Source organism: Falco peregrinus, chromosome 6, assembly GCF_023634155.1.
Source record: "Falco peregrinus isolate bFalPer1 chromosome 6, bFalPer1.pri, whole genome shotgun sequence".
NCBI classification, from domain to species: Eukaryota; Metazoa; Chordata; class Aves; order Falconiformes; family Falconidae; genus Falco; species Falco peregrinus.
In genome coordinates this window covers 68617353-68631602 of record NC_073726.1, presented here as the reverse complement: position 1 = coordinate 68631602, position 14250 = coordinate 68617353, and the positions used below count along the sequence as shown (strand labels likewise).

Here is a 14250-nt window from a genome sequence, read left to right as displayed (position 1 = left end):
AAAAAAAAGACATCAGGGAAGTTATAACCAGCTCAGAATACCAGCTCATTTCTCTAGCAAAGTGCTCCAGCTCCATTCGGTAGCAATAATTTGATGACTTTCTTGCTTGCAGAAAGGAAAAGGCAAAGCATTTCTCTAGTCATTCCTGCCTCCCCATCCTACCCCTGTGCACCCCACCAGGCTGGTGTGTCATCAGTGAAGGCTCAGGTGTTTCTAGCTCCTATATTAAATACCTGCAATTCTTGACTGCAATCATTGTTTCTCTGCTCAGCTGTGGCCCTTAGCTCAGACTTCCCATCAAATGCTTTATAAACATGGGCTCATCCCTCTTTTCATTACTGCAGGCCCTGGACTGGCTTTCCTTGCCTACCCACAGGCTGTCACACAGCTGCCCCTCTCCCCGCTCTGGTCGATCCTCTTCTTCTCCATGCTGATGATGTTGGGTCTGGACAGTCAGGTGAGATGACCTAGGGACAAAGTGGGGTGGCATCCCCCTCTGCACCTTGGGATAGTGCTGAGCAGGGTCTTTTCTTGCTCTTCATCATGTGATGCAGCTGCATGAAACAAAATCTCCTGTGTGGCGTTCACCTCTGTGCTCTTCCCTAATGTAGGCATGTACTGCAAGCGTGGCTGTATCTGACCACTACCCAATGCACCAGCCCTTCTCCTGCTGCCAATTAAAAATAAGAGTAATGACTAGCTTCCAGCAGCCCAGAAGAACCAGTCAGCCTTTTAAGACAGTCACCACCTCCTTGTAGGAGAAGAGGATCTTTGGAAAACTTTTCTCTGTTCAGATCAATTTTTGGCCCTAGTGAAGTGCTGGTGCTGCTGTGTGGGCACAGCATGTCCCCATCTTACTGGGTGACACTGGTAGCTGAGCTCACAGGCTCTAAGTAGAGCTAGAGGCAAACTATCCCTGCCAAAATACTTTGGGGCAAGGGAAAAAGATTTCTTTCAACTAATAACTGCCTTGTTCTTGTAAGACACTATTTGCCTCACACCCAAAATAGGTGAAATGAGGGAAGTAAGTATTAATTGCTTCATTTCATGCCTGCATGGGAATAGTTTGTGGTCACTACAGCTCTCCTGGTATTTTGTGAGATGCTCAGTTTGAATGCTTTGGATCTTCTTACTGTGTCACCTTGACCAAACTGCATTTCCTGCGAGGCAAGAAAATGTCATTACTTTAGCTTACTGTCATAGGTTAGGGTAGAAAGTCTCCATCTTCTCTCCTCCCAGGAGCTGGGAGGAGCACCTCTGCACAAGGTACCACTCTTCAGCCAGACCCAGCGCTCTGGTGCAGCATCCACAGGTTGCACTGAGAAAAGCAGCCGTGTGGTGTTTGGATTAGGCTCTCCCATGGTGTGAGGATGGTGGTTTGATGCAGTGTTTCAGCATTGTTGCTAACAAAAGTGGCCCTGAGCAGAGCTGAAACACCCTGGACTGGTTTAGAGGTGAGCAGAGGAAGGTCCTGGCAGAGGAAAAGAGCCATGCCTTGGGAGAGGCTTGTGCCTGGGTACTCTGACTGCTTCACCATCAGATAAGTCTTACAAGATATTTGAGGAGGAAACAGCTGGATGTAGCAAAAGGTCTCTACCCTGCCCACTCCCGAGCCCTCACAAAACCAAAAAAAAAAATCACAGTCTGTGTTTTTATGAGCAGTGATACTTTTTTTTTTTTTTTTCCCCTGATAATTCAGCACAACAGTAGCCACCCAGTGAAGCAGTGAATTGCAGCGTCCCTCCCTTTTGAGTGCATCAAAATCAAAGGCTCCTTCAAAAGCCTGTGCTTGGTCTGTCACATCCTCCCTTTGTGCCCACATGCTCTGTCCTTGCAGGGCAAACCCTTGGTACAAAATGGATGCTCTTCTGGATAACAGGAAGCATTCATAAACCCAAGTCTAGTTCATAATCAGGCTCAGACCTATTCCTGAAATGTCACACCTGGTTTCCAGGAAAATCTAATCAACCAAATCTGATTTTCAATTATGGCACACTCCCATAAACATATCATAAATCTCATGTCTGCATTATCACAGATGTTATTTGACAAATAATTTCAAATAATGACTAAATGTTCCAAAAGAGGCTACATTTACAGGGGAAAAAAAATACTCTCTATGGATTATTTGCTCAGCACTGGTAAATAGTTTGAGACATGACAATAAGCTCTCTAAGCACCGTGTGGAATTTATTTGCTGCATTTGCTTTTGAAATATCATTTTAAATTCTCCAGGTCCCTTTTGACAGCTAGTCTTGCAGGGCAGGCAGTCCATGGGGGGCTATCATTGCATGGAGGAGGAGGGGGCTGTGGAAAGAAGCACCAAAAGGAGAACAAGCTTTTAAAAAAGCACAGATAAATACATGTGAAGACGCTTTCTGTCTGCATGCTGGAGCTCTGACAATTGAACACACTATTAACAGCATGGCAGCTTATGCATATAAAACAAATAACAGAGTGCATTGACAGCTAAAATTGCACAAGTATTTTGAAGCATTCAGTTAAAAAAAAAAGAGAGATGGTTTTGCTATGTGCTGATTAAGTATCGTTTGTGGTATTTCGCAAATGAGGAGCAGTTATTTTTAGGTCAGCAGCCCAGTTCATGAGGCGCAGCAGAGCGGTAGGACATTTCTTGTACCCTGCACCCCCAGGGCTGCTGGGCTGGGGCTGCGGCTTTTCACCAGTGGGGCACAAGGCTCCAAGCACAGCAGAGGCGCTCAGAAGCCTGGCTAGTGAAGGAAGGTAGGGCTAAGATCTGTGTTTGTGCTGCAGCAATAAGCCCCAACCCCGTGATGATGGCGGGAGTAGGTTCACCCGTGTCCATTAGCTTCGATAGTGAGCCTTCTGCAGATGCAGCACAGCTACAGCCCCCTAATTCTGCCAGGATGCTCATCTCATCTGCAGTTACTTGAACAGGACGAATGACCTATATCGATAGACACGCACCTCCCTCCTGTGCCCCCACTTGCTGCTCGTGTGCCTTAATGTTCACTCTGCCTCTGATCCATCCAGGCTTTAGCTTTTTTGCGTCTAGACCCTCTTGCATAATATGCTAATGCTTTCTTTTAACCTACCAGTTTCCAGGTCAGGCGTTTTCTCCCTAGGGGAGCTAGCAAGTCTTGTGACTGCAAGCCTGTGTCCGTGCCATGTGAGGCCGCCTCTCACAGGTTATTCCTGAGGATTTCCAACTGCCAACAGTAAGATGCACTCCCGTGGCTCCCTGCTGCACATCTGGCAGCTGGGGACAACCCCCCCACGGGCCCATGGGTCCTGGCCAGGGTGCTCTGCATAGCCAAGGAGAGAATAGCAAGCCCTTGACACTGGGAGATGGTAGGAGAGAGATTTTCCTTCAGACCAAGGTGCCACCTATATTGACTCCCAAGCCCAGATTATTGGATCCAGTAGCTTGTGTAATGATTACGCTCCTGAAGAGTTAAAAATGCAACAGAGAGAAGTGAATAGAAATACAATATTTAGGAGAGAAACAATATCCTGGGGCAAGGCGAGATGAAGAACACAATATGGACTAAAAATTGTGGCTGGAGGCAACTGGTGAGAAAAATGGAACTTTTTGGAAAGCAGATTGAAGTGTGTATCCACCTGTATGCACCATGACCAGATCCTCATCGCTCCTGAAAGCAGCGTGCTTTCACTCGGGTGCTTACTTACCTTGTGTGAGCATCTGAGTTTGGGTGTACGGGCTGGGAAATGTGGACCCCAGGCCAGCCAGGCAGCTGAGGTCTCCAGGGTTGGAAAGGTGAGCCTCCTCCAGGCTGCATCACCTCTGAAGCCTAAGGCTGGCATGAGGCAATTTTCAGTAAATAGTATGAAGGCAGTTGCCCCTTTTATGGATAGAAGAAGTAGTGTACAACCATTTGCTTCCCCACCTCACTGATTACACAGCAGCTTAATTTTAGTAGGAGGCAAAGAGATTTCAACTCTTAACCCTGTTCCTCATCACCTATCTCCTTGTCTTTCCCCCTGTGCTTTCCGACTTTGATCCCTCTTCCAGAACAAAAGGGCTGTCGGTTTTACTCCCTCCCAATATATGAGACATCTTTTTCTTCACTTCTTCTCTGCTGGACACCCCTCTCATCCACCCTGTGCCCCCAGCCATCCCTGTCTCCCCCTCTGAACCCTTTTCCCTCCCTGCCTTGCCTGGTGGCAGACCGCCTGGCCCTGCCCATGGCTTCATCAGCGCCTGGCCACACATCCACGTGGAAGGAATAGCATTTGACAGTGTACTTTTTGTCACGCTGGCTCTTCACACTGTGGTGCCAGCTCAGTCCTGACTCCTCCAGACAACGAGCTGGGTGGGACGGGGTGAAGCGCTCGCTGTCAATGAGAATAAAGGCAGCTTAACCCATGCCTGAATGGCAAAAGATGCTTTAATAGCACTTGTGTCCAGCATAAAAAGCTTAGCTCATTAAAAATTCGATTTGAAGCAGTTGAGCTTTGATGCTCTGGGAATACCAGCTTTCTGCACTGTGCCATGTGGATATAAAACCCTGGGCAGAAACATCACCCTTTTTCTCGTGCTGTCCCACATGGAAGCCAGCCCCAGCAGCTAGCAGTGTGCAAGTTCTTCCACCATCCCTGCCCAGCTATAGGCATGGCTTACACTCCCCACTTTTCTTCCACACATATTTCCAGCCCTCCGCTGCTCTTTAGTCTGTGTACCTCCACCTCTGCTCCTGTTTTTTCGGGGTTTTTTTATCTGCTTGTCTCCCTATTCAAAGCTGAATCTAAAAATACCAGCACTTTCTAGAGCACTCGTCCAGGGACAGGGAGGTCCCTGACATACAAAAGCAATGAAACCTCTCTCATTTTCGTTGCACTGGCTTGTATATTTATTGAGAGTGACCAGGGAAGCTAGGAGCTTGCTGCTGTCATAAACTTCCCAGGACTTTTTCTAGAGGCATCATGTGCCCTCTATGATCTCTACGTTACCAGTGGTTTCTGGGAGTGATATAGAAAGGTGAATCTCACAATTTATCAAGAAATAGGAGGGAAGGATGCACTTCACATATATACAGTCAAATTGCCCCCATGCAGAACTAATAGGAAAAATGATTTGAAGGTAATGCTCACAGGTACTCCTTTATGTGTTATGGTGCAGACAGCATTAATATACTGTGCCTGGGATAGCACTGCACAAGCCATCCAGGTGTTTTCAGCTCTAGGAAGACCATGCACTGTAAGGACGGGCTTTTAAAGTGCTACATGCCTTTAATGTAGCGTGCTTGAGAAATGAAATAAAGTCAAGGACTGGGTAGTCAGAGATGTTATTATGCACACGCACATGAGACTGGGCAGTGGGTAATGCAGCTCCTCCATGAGTGTTTTAGGTCATTGAACAGCACAAGCACTGCTGCAATAGGCTGAGAGCACACATGGGAAAGGAAGAGCAAGCAAGGTCCTGCACATGTGCCAGCAGCAGATGGACACACAGCTGTGACAGAGCTTGGCAGTGGTGAGGAAGCCCTAGAGAGTTTGGGGGAAGAAAGAGGAGACTTTCCACGGGAGGCAAAAGGCAGAGATTTATCTCAGCTAATTTTAGGTATTTAACCCCAGTGCTTCTAGCTCCCTCTCTGTTCAGTGGAGGTAGAGAGGCATTTTCAGAAGGTGGTTCAGACCAACTTTGTGCAGAGGTGCCCCCTTCTTTTCTAGGATTTGCAGAGCGCACTTAAAGCAATGAGATTCTCTACACTGGAATTAAATGTAGGTGGAGTTGGTGTCAGGCTAAGATGCTTACATGTATGTCCTTGGTGTATACCTTTTCCCATAGTTCTGCACCGTGGAAGGGTTCATTACAGCCCTGATGGATGAATATCCTAATCTCCTCAGAGCCAGGAAGAAGGTCTTCATCGCAGTAGTCTGTTTCATCTCTTATCTCATTGGATTCTCCAATATCACCCAGGTATTGTGCTTTGTACCTCCATTCGTGGCACCTTTCTAGTCACTTTGTCATAGCACAGCAGTACCAAAGCTTTGGAAGAAGTGACAGCAATCCTAGGAGCCATCCTAATGCTGGATAAATGGGCTTGCTCACCACTGCTACACCTCAAGTGACTTAGGATGCCTCCATAACTTTTACTACTATCCTGTTGTCAGTCTGGATTGGCTTTTTGCTATCTGCAATAAGGGCTCAAGCCAACAGAGCCCAAGCTGAGGGAATGCTTGGTGCAAAGAGTTAAGATAACGTAAAGAAGACCAGTCTTTTGGGGCCCTGAACCTCTGGGGCTGAAGCCAAGGCTCACATGTGTGGAGGTTAGCGTTGGGTGGTCTGGAGACTGACTGTGGAGCACTGTAGGCTCATGAAGAGGCAAGGCAGCAAAGCTCCCAGGAGGGGCAGAGCAGACTAAATTAAGTGACTCAATCTAGAACAGAGAAAATTAAGAAATCCTAGTGAATCTCTGCTCTCCTTTTTACCCTTGGCCATGCCTGAACAGGCTGGCTAATTGTCTGCAAGAACACATCAGTTTTGCTGCTGGGAACCAGACTCCAGTGGTAACGTTGCAATGCCGGCTCTACTGTCCAAGGAAATTAACATTAAAGCCAGGAAACACAGACAGTAGCAATCCAAGCAGCTGGCTGATATTGTTGACCAAAATCTATAACTAAACTCCCTGACCCTGGTTTTGTCTCTTCAGGGTGGCATTTATGTCTTCAAGCTGTTTGATTACTACTCAGCCAGTGGCATGTGTCTTCTCTTTCTTGTCTTCTTCGAGACCGTCTCAATTTCTTGGTGTTACGGTAAGCACAAAAGACCTTGTTCCTTTGTTTTCTCCATGGGCACGGTGAATTATTTCAGAAGTCTCCCACAGTGCAGCCAATAAAAATGTTGCCACTGAAAATAACTTAGGCTGATAACTCCAGAAAATCAGGAGCAGAAGGCTGTCATCTCACTTCTCCAGGCCCCCACAGAGACCTCTACACAAACTGGCAGATGCCTAGGGTCCTGCACTCTGGTCCTTCAAGAGGACACCAAGAACATGGAAGCTGCTAACATGAATTTGCTTTTATGTCCCTGTACCCCAACCACTCCTGATAATGCTTCTCATGCCGGGGTATTGTCACCCTCTTGCTGTGGCTGGCCTGTGCTGTGTCATAAGAAGAGGTGATGACCATGGTGCTGAGATGGGATGTTTGTTTTAAATACTCATTTCCTCTTGTAGGTGTGAACAGGTTTTACAGGAACATCGAAGAAATGATTGGCTACAGACCTTGCATCTGGTGGAAGATCTGCTGGGCCTTCTTCACTCCTGTTGTCTGCCTCGTAAGACCTGGGGCATCCTACCTGCAGGAGTGGATTCAGAAGGGCCTCTTAGTTTGGATGGGCTGTAGGGGAAACACTATGTTCTCAACCCAGTATAGATCTGGTGCAAGGTGGTCCTAGGCAGACTTGAGATGGGTACTTTAATACAGGTAACTCCACCTGCTGGAAACCACCTGTAGAAAGAGCTCTAGCTGGTTATTGTAGTATAAAGGAGGCCATCAGTTCCTCATTTTGCTTTCTGAGTTGCTAAAAGATAAGCAAATAACTGTTCTAAAAAGTCATTATTGGTTCTGGGGAAGGCTTTCAGCTACTCTAGCTCCAGCCTCAGCCCCTGATAGGCTTGTCAGAGCACAAGCTATCAGTAAATGCAGTATAACTGACCGCCGAGCAATTTTGCGTTTGCTGGTTCCTCTGCTTCCAGCAGGAGTGTACAGAGAATGGTGTGAGCAGGTCAATGACAGGAAGACGAAGGCTCCTGAGGCCAGCTGTGAGGGTGCTGATAACCTGCTTAGGAGCTGGTGTGGGGGCACTGCTTGTCTGAGTAGTGTAGTGAAGAAGCAAATCAGGTTTTCAGGTGTGTTCAAGTTCCAGCTTTTCACATAGGATAATAAGAAATTATATGAAATCACCAGTTGGTGGGCTGAGAGTATCTAGACCAGTTTAAGGAGCTGCTGGGTTGCTGTAAGACTGTTGGGATCTAAGAGGATAGTGAAGGGAAGAATGGATGGACCTTGATTTTGCACACCCTCACCTGTGATGACTGGTGCTCTTTTCCCAGGGTGTGTTCTTCTTCAGCGTGGTGGAAATGACCCCTCTGACACTGGGAAAATATGTTTATCCTGCGTGGGGACAAGGCATTGGTTGGCTTATGGCTCTGTCCTCCATGGTACTTATTCCAGGATACATGCTGTACTGTTTCTTCACCTCAACAGGGACTCTCCGGCAGGTATGAACAGCTTTACCGCTCCTCTTCTGCTCTTTGCTTAGAGTAACCCCAGCACTGAACTAAGCCTAAGAAGAGCCAAGCAGACTCTGCTTGGACAAAGTTGTCGGAGTACTTCAGGTTGGTGCGGTGGGAGCTCTGCACGCCCTCTCCTCCAGGAGGGCTCAGATCAGCCTCTGGCAACACAGGCTCACTGGAGAGGACTTGCTAGCATGACTGAGCACTGACATGTCTAAATGGCTAGGAGTGCTGCTGGGCAGCATGTGACTGGTGGTGCCTGGCCAAGTGGGTAGACCTTCAGCTAGTCTATCCTCAGGTCTGTTGTCCCTCATTGAGCTTTGTGTTGTCACTGTCACAAAACAGGAACCCTTCTCCCATGAATACCTCTTTGGTGCAGGGGGCTGGAGCCCTGGAAGAGACTGGGAAGAAATCCTTGAGGTTTCTTGACCCAGAGAAATCCCAGTTCCTGGTGGTCCCTGGCTATAAGCATGGTTACTTGACACTTCTCAGCAGAGAGATCAGCAGCCTCTGAGCGTAAAGCTTGAAATATCTCGGGGCTAGGACCTGCTAGCAACAGGCATACACAATGGTAGTTTGCCGTGTGTTTTGCAAAGGGCACTAAGTGAATGAGGGGTTAAGAAGCAAGGAAGACTTCTATGCAGGATCCACAATACCCACAACTCCGATCTCGTTTAAAACATTTTCTTTAATAATTTGAGAAGGGGTTTATGTAGCAGTGAATCATGGGTCTCTGTATGTCATACCTAGAAATTACTGTTTAGGTTTTATTTACAGTGTTGACAAGCAGTCTCGAGAGCCCTGTGCACAAAGTCCCTGGCTCAGTGCTGTCTGCTGCAAGATACAGGTGTCAGAAGGCACCGCAGGGGTGCTGATGTATGGCTTTCACAGCCCAGCTGCAACAGTAACCAGATGCCATCTAAATCCTATGAGTTTACTTCATGGATGCTGTATTTTGAATAATGTTTAATTCAGAAATGTTTTAGCTGGAATTGCTGGGCTGAGGCCAGCTTCAGGCTCCACACCTCTGAGGTCAAGTTGCAGGTGGTTTTGACTTTTCTTTCTCCCAGGTCTCCATTTGGATGGGTTCTGATGTGGGAACTGGATGGGTTTGGTGTCTCAGATCTGCTTTCAGTTTCTGGTCTCTCACCTGAGGTTGGGTTTAGGTTCTTGCCATTGGTGTTGAAACCTGCATTGGCGTTCCTGCAGGACTCAAGCCAGGGTGTTATATCAAGCACCTGGCTGATTTTAGGTTGAAGGCCAGCAGCAATTCCAAGAGTAGATCCTTTCTCAGATGTTTACAGGGTTTCTTGTTCCCTCATTATATGAGCTGGAAAAGGCAGGGAAGAAGGGAAGTCTGCAAATACAGGTATGGGTTTAACCCTTTACTTAGTCTCAATCCTGTTTCACTAGGGATGGTGAAAGTGCATCCTGGCATCTGGGGCGCCCAAGTTGGCCTGCAGCCTCCCAGGAGTAGCTCCACTCCTTCTGACCAAGGGCTTGTGCTGGTTACGTATGTAGCAAGTGTGGCAACACCAGCACTTCCAAGGTTCTGGGGACTCCCATGCTGCCCCAGGGGCACGGAGGGCAGCTGATGAGCATGTTTCCACCCATCCCTTCAGCATCTTGTGCAAGCCAGCAGTACCAGTCAGCAGCGTGGATGGCTGGCGTGCACCTTCCCTGGCTTGCTCTACCTTTAACAGTGCCCACACACATCAGGAGACCCAGACCTCCTCCCCATCATTTATAGACCAAGGAGTGAGCAGCAGATGGCAGCAGGAAGAAAGTAGGCTTGTGATGTGTGTGTGTTGGTATCAGAAAGAGAATTTTTGGCCTCTTATATGCACAGATCCTGGATTAGTTTGTAATAGAGCTGGAGCTGGAGGGAAATTAGATGCCAGTGCTGAATAAAGTGATTTTGACAGACAGGAAAGATTACAAGTAATTTTGATCCTACTGAGCATGAATGTGATGGGGGAAAAAAAAGATCATGAATGGCAGAAGCAGCTCAGTGAACATTTCAGGGACTTCACCCAGCAACAGCCACTTCAGCGGTATTGGAGAGAAGGAGCTTGTTTCCCTTTGCTGGAAAGAGCTTCTTCCTGACTTAGTGATGTCTATTCAGGTCAGGCTCAGTTCTCCTCTGCCTTCTCTTCTGCATCTTACAGCAGCAGTCCCTTCCTGACAGGCAAAAGTGATTCATTCTGCTCAGTCCACACACCTCCAGTAATGACTTGCCCCTCCATATATTTTTCTGGGTTCTTGCTTCACTTCACTTGGCTCTGCAATTTTCATTTGATGAGCTATGGGTGACAGGAATTGCTGCTGGTGCAAAGGTCTGTGCAGGTGGACGGGTCTGATCTGCATCAGCAGCACAAACTGTAACCTTGTTAGCCTGCTCTAGCTAGTTAGTAACGCTTTATAATCATCAACCCCCTTCGAAAAATGAGGGGAAATGGGAAAATGGGTCTGCTCTGAAGCGTGTGACATCACAGCTCTCTCTTGTTCCTACTTGCAGCTGGTACTGCCTGGTAACAGTTTGCCCACGTTATAAGGGTGATCCCTGTATTTCAGATAAAAAGAGGAGCTGCTGTGCTGTGCGCAGCACCAAAGCAAAGGTGACTTGCAGTGGGTTGCTGAATGATGCTGGAGGAGTAACTCCTGCCACATACACAATCCCCTGGCCCTGTAACTAGGGCCACCTCTGAGGCTGGGGGTCCCAACCTTCAGTTGCTGCCATGCCCTGGCTGTCCCACTGGTGCCACCGCTGGCTGATGTGCTCTCTCCCTTCATTCCTGGGCAGCGTTTGCAGAAGATGACACAGCCCAAGCCAGAGGTGCACGCTCAGAACAATGGCCTCCAGCCGAAGACATCCTTGAATGGGAGGGTCTTGGATGCTGCCGTCTAGAAGAGCCCAGACTTCCTCACCATGCCCTGTAGATGCTCATGCCACGTTGTCCCTTGAGCTTCTCCGGCACAGCTCGCTGTCCCTGGCTCCACGGTGGCTTTTACTTGTCAAAGAGAGGAGCTGGCAGCGGAACCCTCTCACATCTCTTCCTCCCAGCCCAGCTTACCAAAGCTCTGCGCAAGCAGTGACTGTCTTCATCCTGCAATAACCTGGTCCAGGCTCTCAGTGCCCAGGTCTTCCTCCTCATGACAAGTGGTGATGTCTCTAGAGAGCTTAAACTGATCACTGATCATTTTTCTGTTCTTCTTCTTGCCTTTCCAGGTGAACCTCCATAAAGCATCCCATAGCACACAGCTGTGCTGTCACCCCAGGGAGCCAGCTGACACCGCGTTTAAATCCCAGCCAGTTGTCGATTGATCTAGCATAAACCAACACTAGTAAACGTGTAACTGGAGGGGATATGGCAGAATGAGGGATTCCAGTGAGGAGCCCAGCGCGCTGGTAGCTGTAGGACATCGCTCTAAAACTGGAGAAGGGCATCAGGACAGTGTGTGCTGCTCACAGGTGCCATGTTTCAGCCCTGTGCAGTCTCCAGCCCTTTTCACTGCATCCATTGGGGCTGGCACTGTGAGCCAGAGCCTAGCAGAGTAGGCAGCCTTTTTCTTCCGGAGTGTCCTGCCCTCTGCAGCAGTGTGCAGTAGCTGCTTCCTGACCCTAACATAAGTGGAGGGCTCTTTGCTAGAGGCTGTCAAGTCTTCTACACTGACCACTCTCAGCCGCAGTCAGCTTTGTGCAGAGGCTAAAGACCTGTGTGTGATGGAGAGACTTTCCAGCAGTGTGCAAATCTCCCCCCGAAGCCAAGCCGGAGCAGGGTAGTTCCTGCCAAACACCCTCCCTGGCTGCGTCCCCAGGTGGGAAGCGGTAAGATGCATCATAGTGCCCATGGGTGGTTTAGCTTCTACCTTTGGCAGGAACTGGCAACACCTAAATCCCAGCTAGTGGAAGGCAGGATCTCCTGGGGGAGCCTGCAGGACATAGCTGCCATGTTCAAACCCACTCCTGTGAACCAGTGCTGACTTCCCTTGGGAAGTGTCTGTGCAGACAGCTGCTGGCGCTGGCACGTCCCGACTCCCAGCACACACATCACAGGAGGCTGAGAGCTGTTGCAGACGATGCTGGAGGAGTGTATAACACCTCAGAGAAGGCTGGGAAGTGTTTCAGAGCAGTCCTAAAGCAGCAGCGTATTTCTTAGTTCTAAAGCCTTGATAAAGGAGGTGGCTCATCATAACACCATGTGCAGGTGTGATAGTGATGCTCCCATTTGTGACAGCTTCCCAGTGACCCCAAGCAGAGGTATCTGTGTACTCAGAGTATTTGATGAGCACCTGTCATAGAAGTGCACACGTGGTGTAACTTAGTGCAGATTAGTCTCTCCCTTCCCTTGGCACTCTGACAGCATTGCTAGGTCTGTTCACGCTCCCGGGTTCAGCTCAGAAACAACAAATTCATAAGTAAGTGCCCAGGAAAAGGTGTGTCCCACTCATGCTTCCTACCAGAGTCTGGTCTTGTAGGTGCCATGTTGAAGTCCCCTGTGGGTCTCACCACAGGTGCCAGCTGAGCGGTGAGCCGGTGTGCAATTGCCCTGCACTCCAATAGGAGCTGAAAAATGATGCAGGTTGGTCCCATGCTGCCTGCCTCTGGTGCATGGGGCCAGCCTGCTCTTCTGCTGGTCTCCCAGACTCAGGGTCAGTAATGTAAAGAGGAAAGAAGTTGTCTGTTTAAAGCTGAATTCAGTCACCTTTGGGGTTGGGTTCCCTACCAACTCATCAATGCATCTCAATTAACATTGCTTTAGATGTATAACCAATTTGTATTTGTACATGTGGCGCATGCTGTGTCCTGGCTCTTAGTGGTTGTGGCTGCCAGGTCTTGAGTGCATGTTTTGAGGTCTCCAACACCACGAGCTGAGATCACACCCTCTCCCACATCTAATCATTTGGGTGTTTACATCAAAAAAATTGCAGCTGTTAAATAGACATGAGGAAACGCTGAATTTACAGGCTTGATCTTGTAAAGCCGAAAGCCAAACACTGAAAGCTGCAATCATAGTTCATCATAATTAATCTCAGCCAGTCACAGACATGTCAGCTTGCCTTTCCTTGCCCCTTAATTGCTAGCGCCAGTAGAGCTGAAATCTTCTATTTCACTTCACCTATTTTTATAAACCAGAGGACAAAGGAAACCACTCTTCATATACATATATGTCCTCTGAGAGGGACATCTGTAGTGAAAACAGATGTTAGCCTCTGATTGTTGCAGCAATGATCTTTACTAGAAACCTGCTTTTGCTCTGCATCCAGGTCACATAACCTCCCTGAGAGCTGCGCAGGTGAGTGATGGCCAAAGAAGTCCATTCTTGAGTGAGGCCTTAAAACCATGGAAGACCCAGATTTTTCCAACTTCACTGGGGCAGCTCAGGTCAGAGGTAGAACAAATCTATCAGTGTTCATTTTGTAAACTCTTGGCCAAAAAGCTTGGTTGTTGGGAGAGCTGTTCAAAGGGTTGGGCTGTCCAGGTTGTTCCTCCAAGAGAGTGGAGAAGGAAGGGTCCAGAAAACAAAGTCCCTTCCCTGGTGACTGAGGATATGCCTAAATCTCCAATTCCTTTTTGCTGGGAATTTAATCCCAGCATCTCTCTGACTTGTGGCTTTGCGTGTGACAGGCGCACATCACTCCAGGTACAGCAGCAGTGGCTACGCTGCACACGGGCTGCTCATAACAACAACAATATTTGATGAGATTTAGCTATTTGCTCAGTTCCCTGCCTGTGACCTTCCCATTTGCTCTCCCTCCTGCCCTGCTCCTTTTCGTTGTCTTGCTTCACTTCTTCCCCATGTCTATCCAGTAGAAATTATCTACCTCAGCGTACTTCCTGCTTTTTTGCTTTCACCACTGTCAAATTACAGCTCTCCCCCCTTTCTCTTCTCCTTTGTCTTCTTTCCTCATTTCTATCTCTGTTATTACCAGCATCACTCCTGCTTCTCTCACGTGCTCTCCTGTGGTTCAGCCACTCACTGTGCACACACTCACCCCTTCTGCCTGC

General features: G+C 48.3%; 1 protein-coding gene across 1 annotated transcript in view; it reads left to right on the top strand.

Annotated features, from left to right (window-relative positions):
* Positions 1 to 14250, top strand: part of LOC101916548 (sodium- and chloride-dependent GABA transporter 1-like) — a 36528-nt gene extending 22278 nt beyond the window's left edge. The window contains exons 10-15 of the mRNA XM_005241767.3: positions 345 to 457; positions 5789 to 5920; positions 6654 to 6756; positions 7179 to 7279; positions 8058 to 8225; positions 11044 to 14250. Of these exons, the coding sequence (XP_005241824.1) occupies positions 345 to 457; positions 5789 to 5920; positions 6654 to 6756; positions 7179 to 7279; positions 8058 to 8225; positions 11044 to 11148 (722 nt within the window). The 3' untranslated portion in view covers positions 11149 to 14250. The remainder of the gene's footprint in view (positions 1 to 344; positions 458 to 5788; positions 5921 to 6653; positions 6757 to 7178; positions 7280 to 8057; positions 8226 to 11043) is intronic.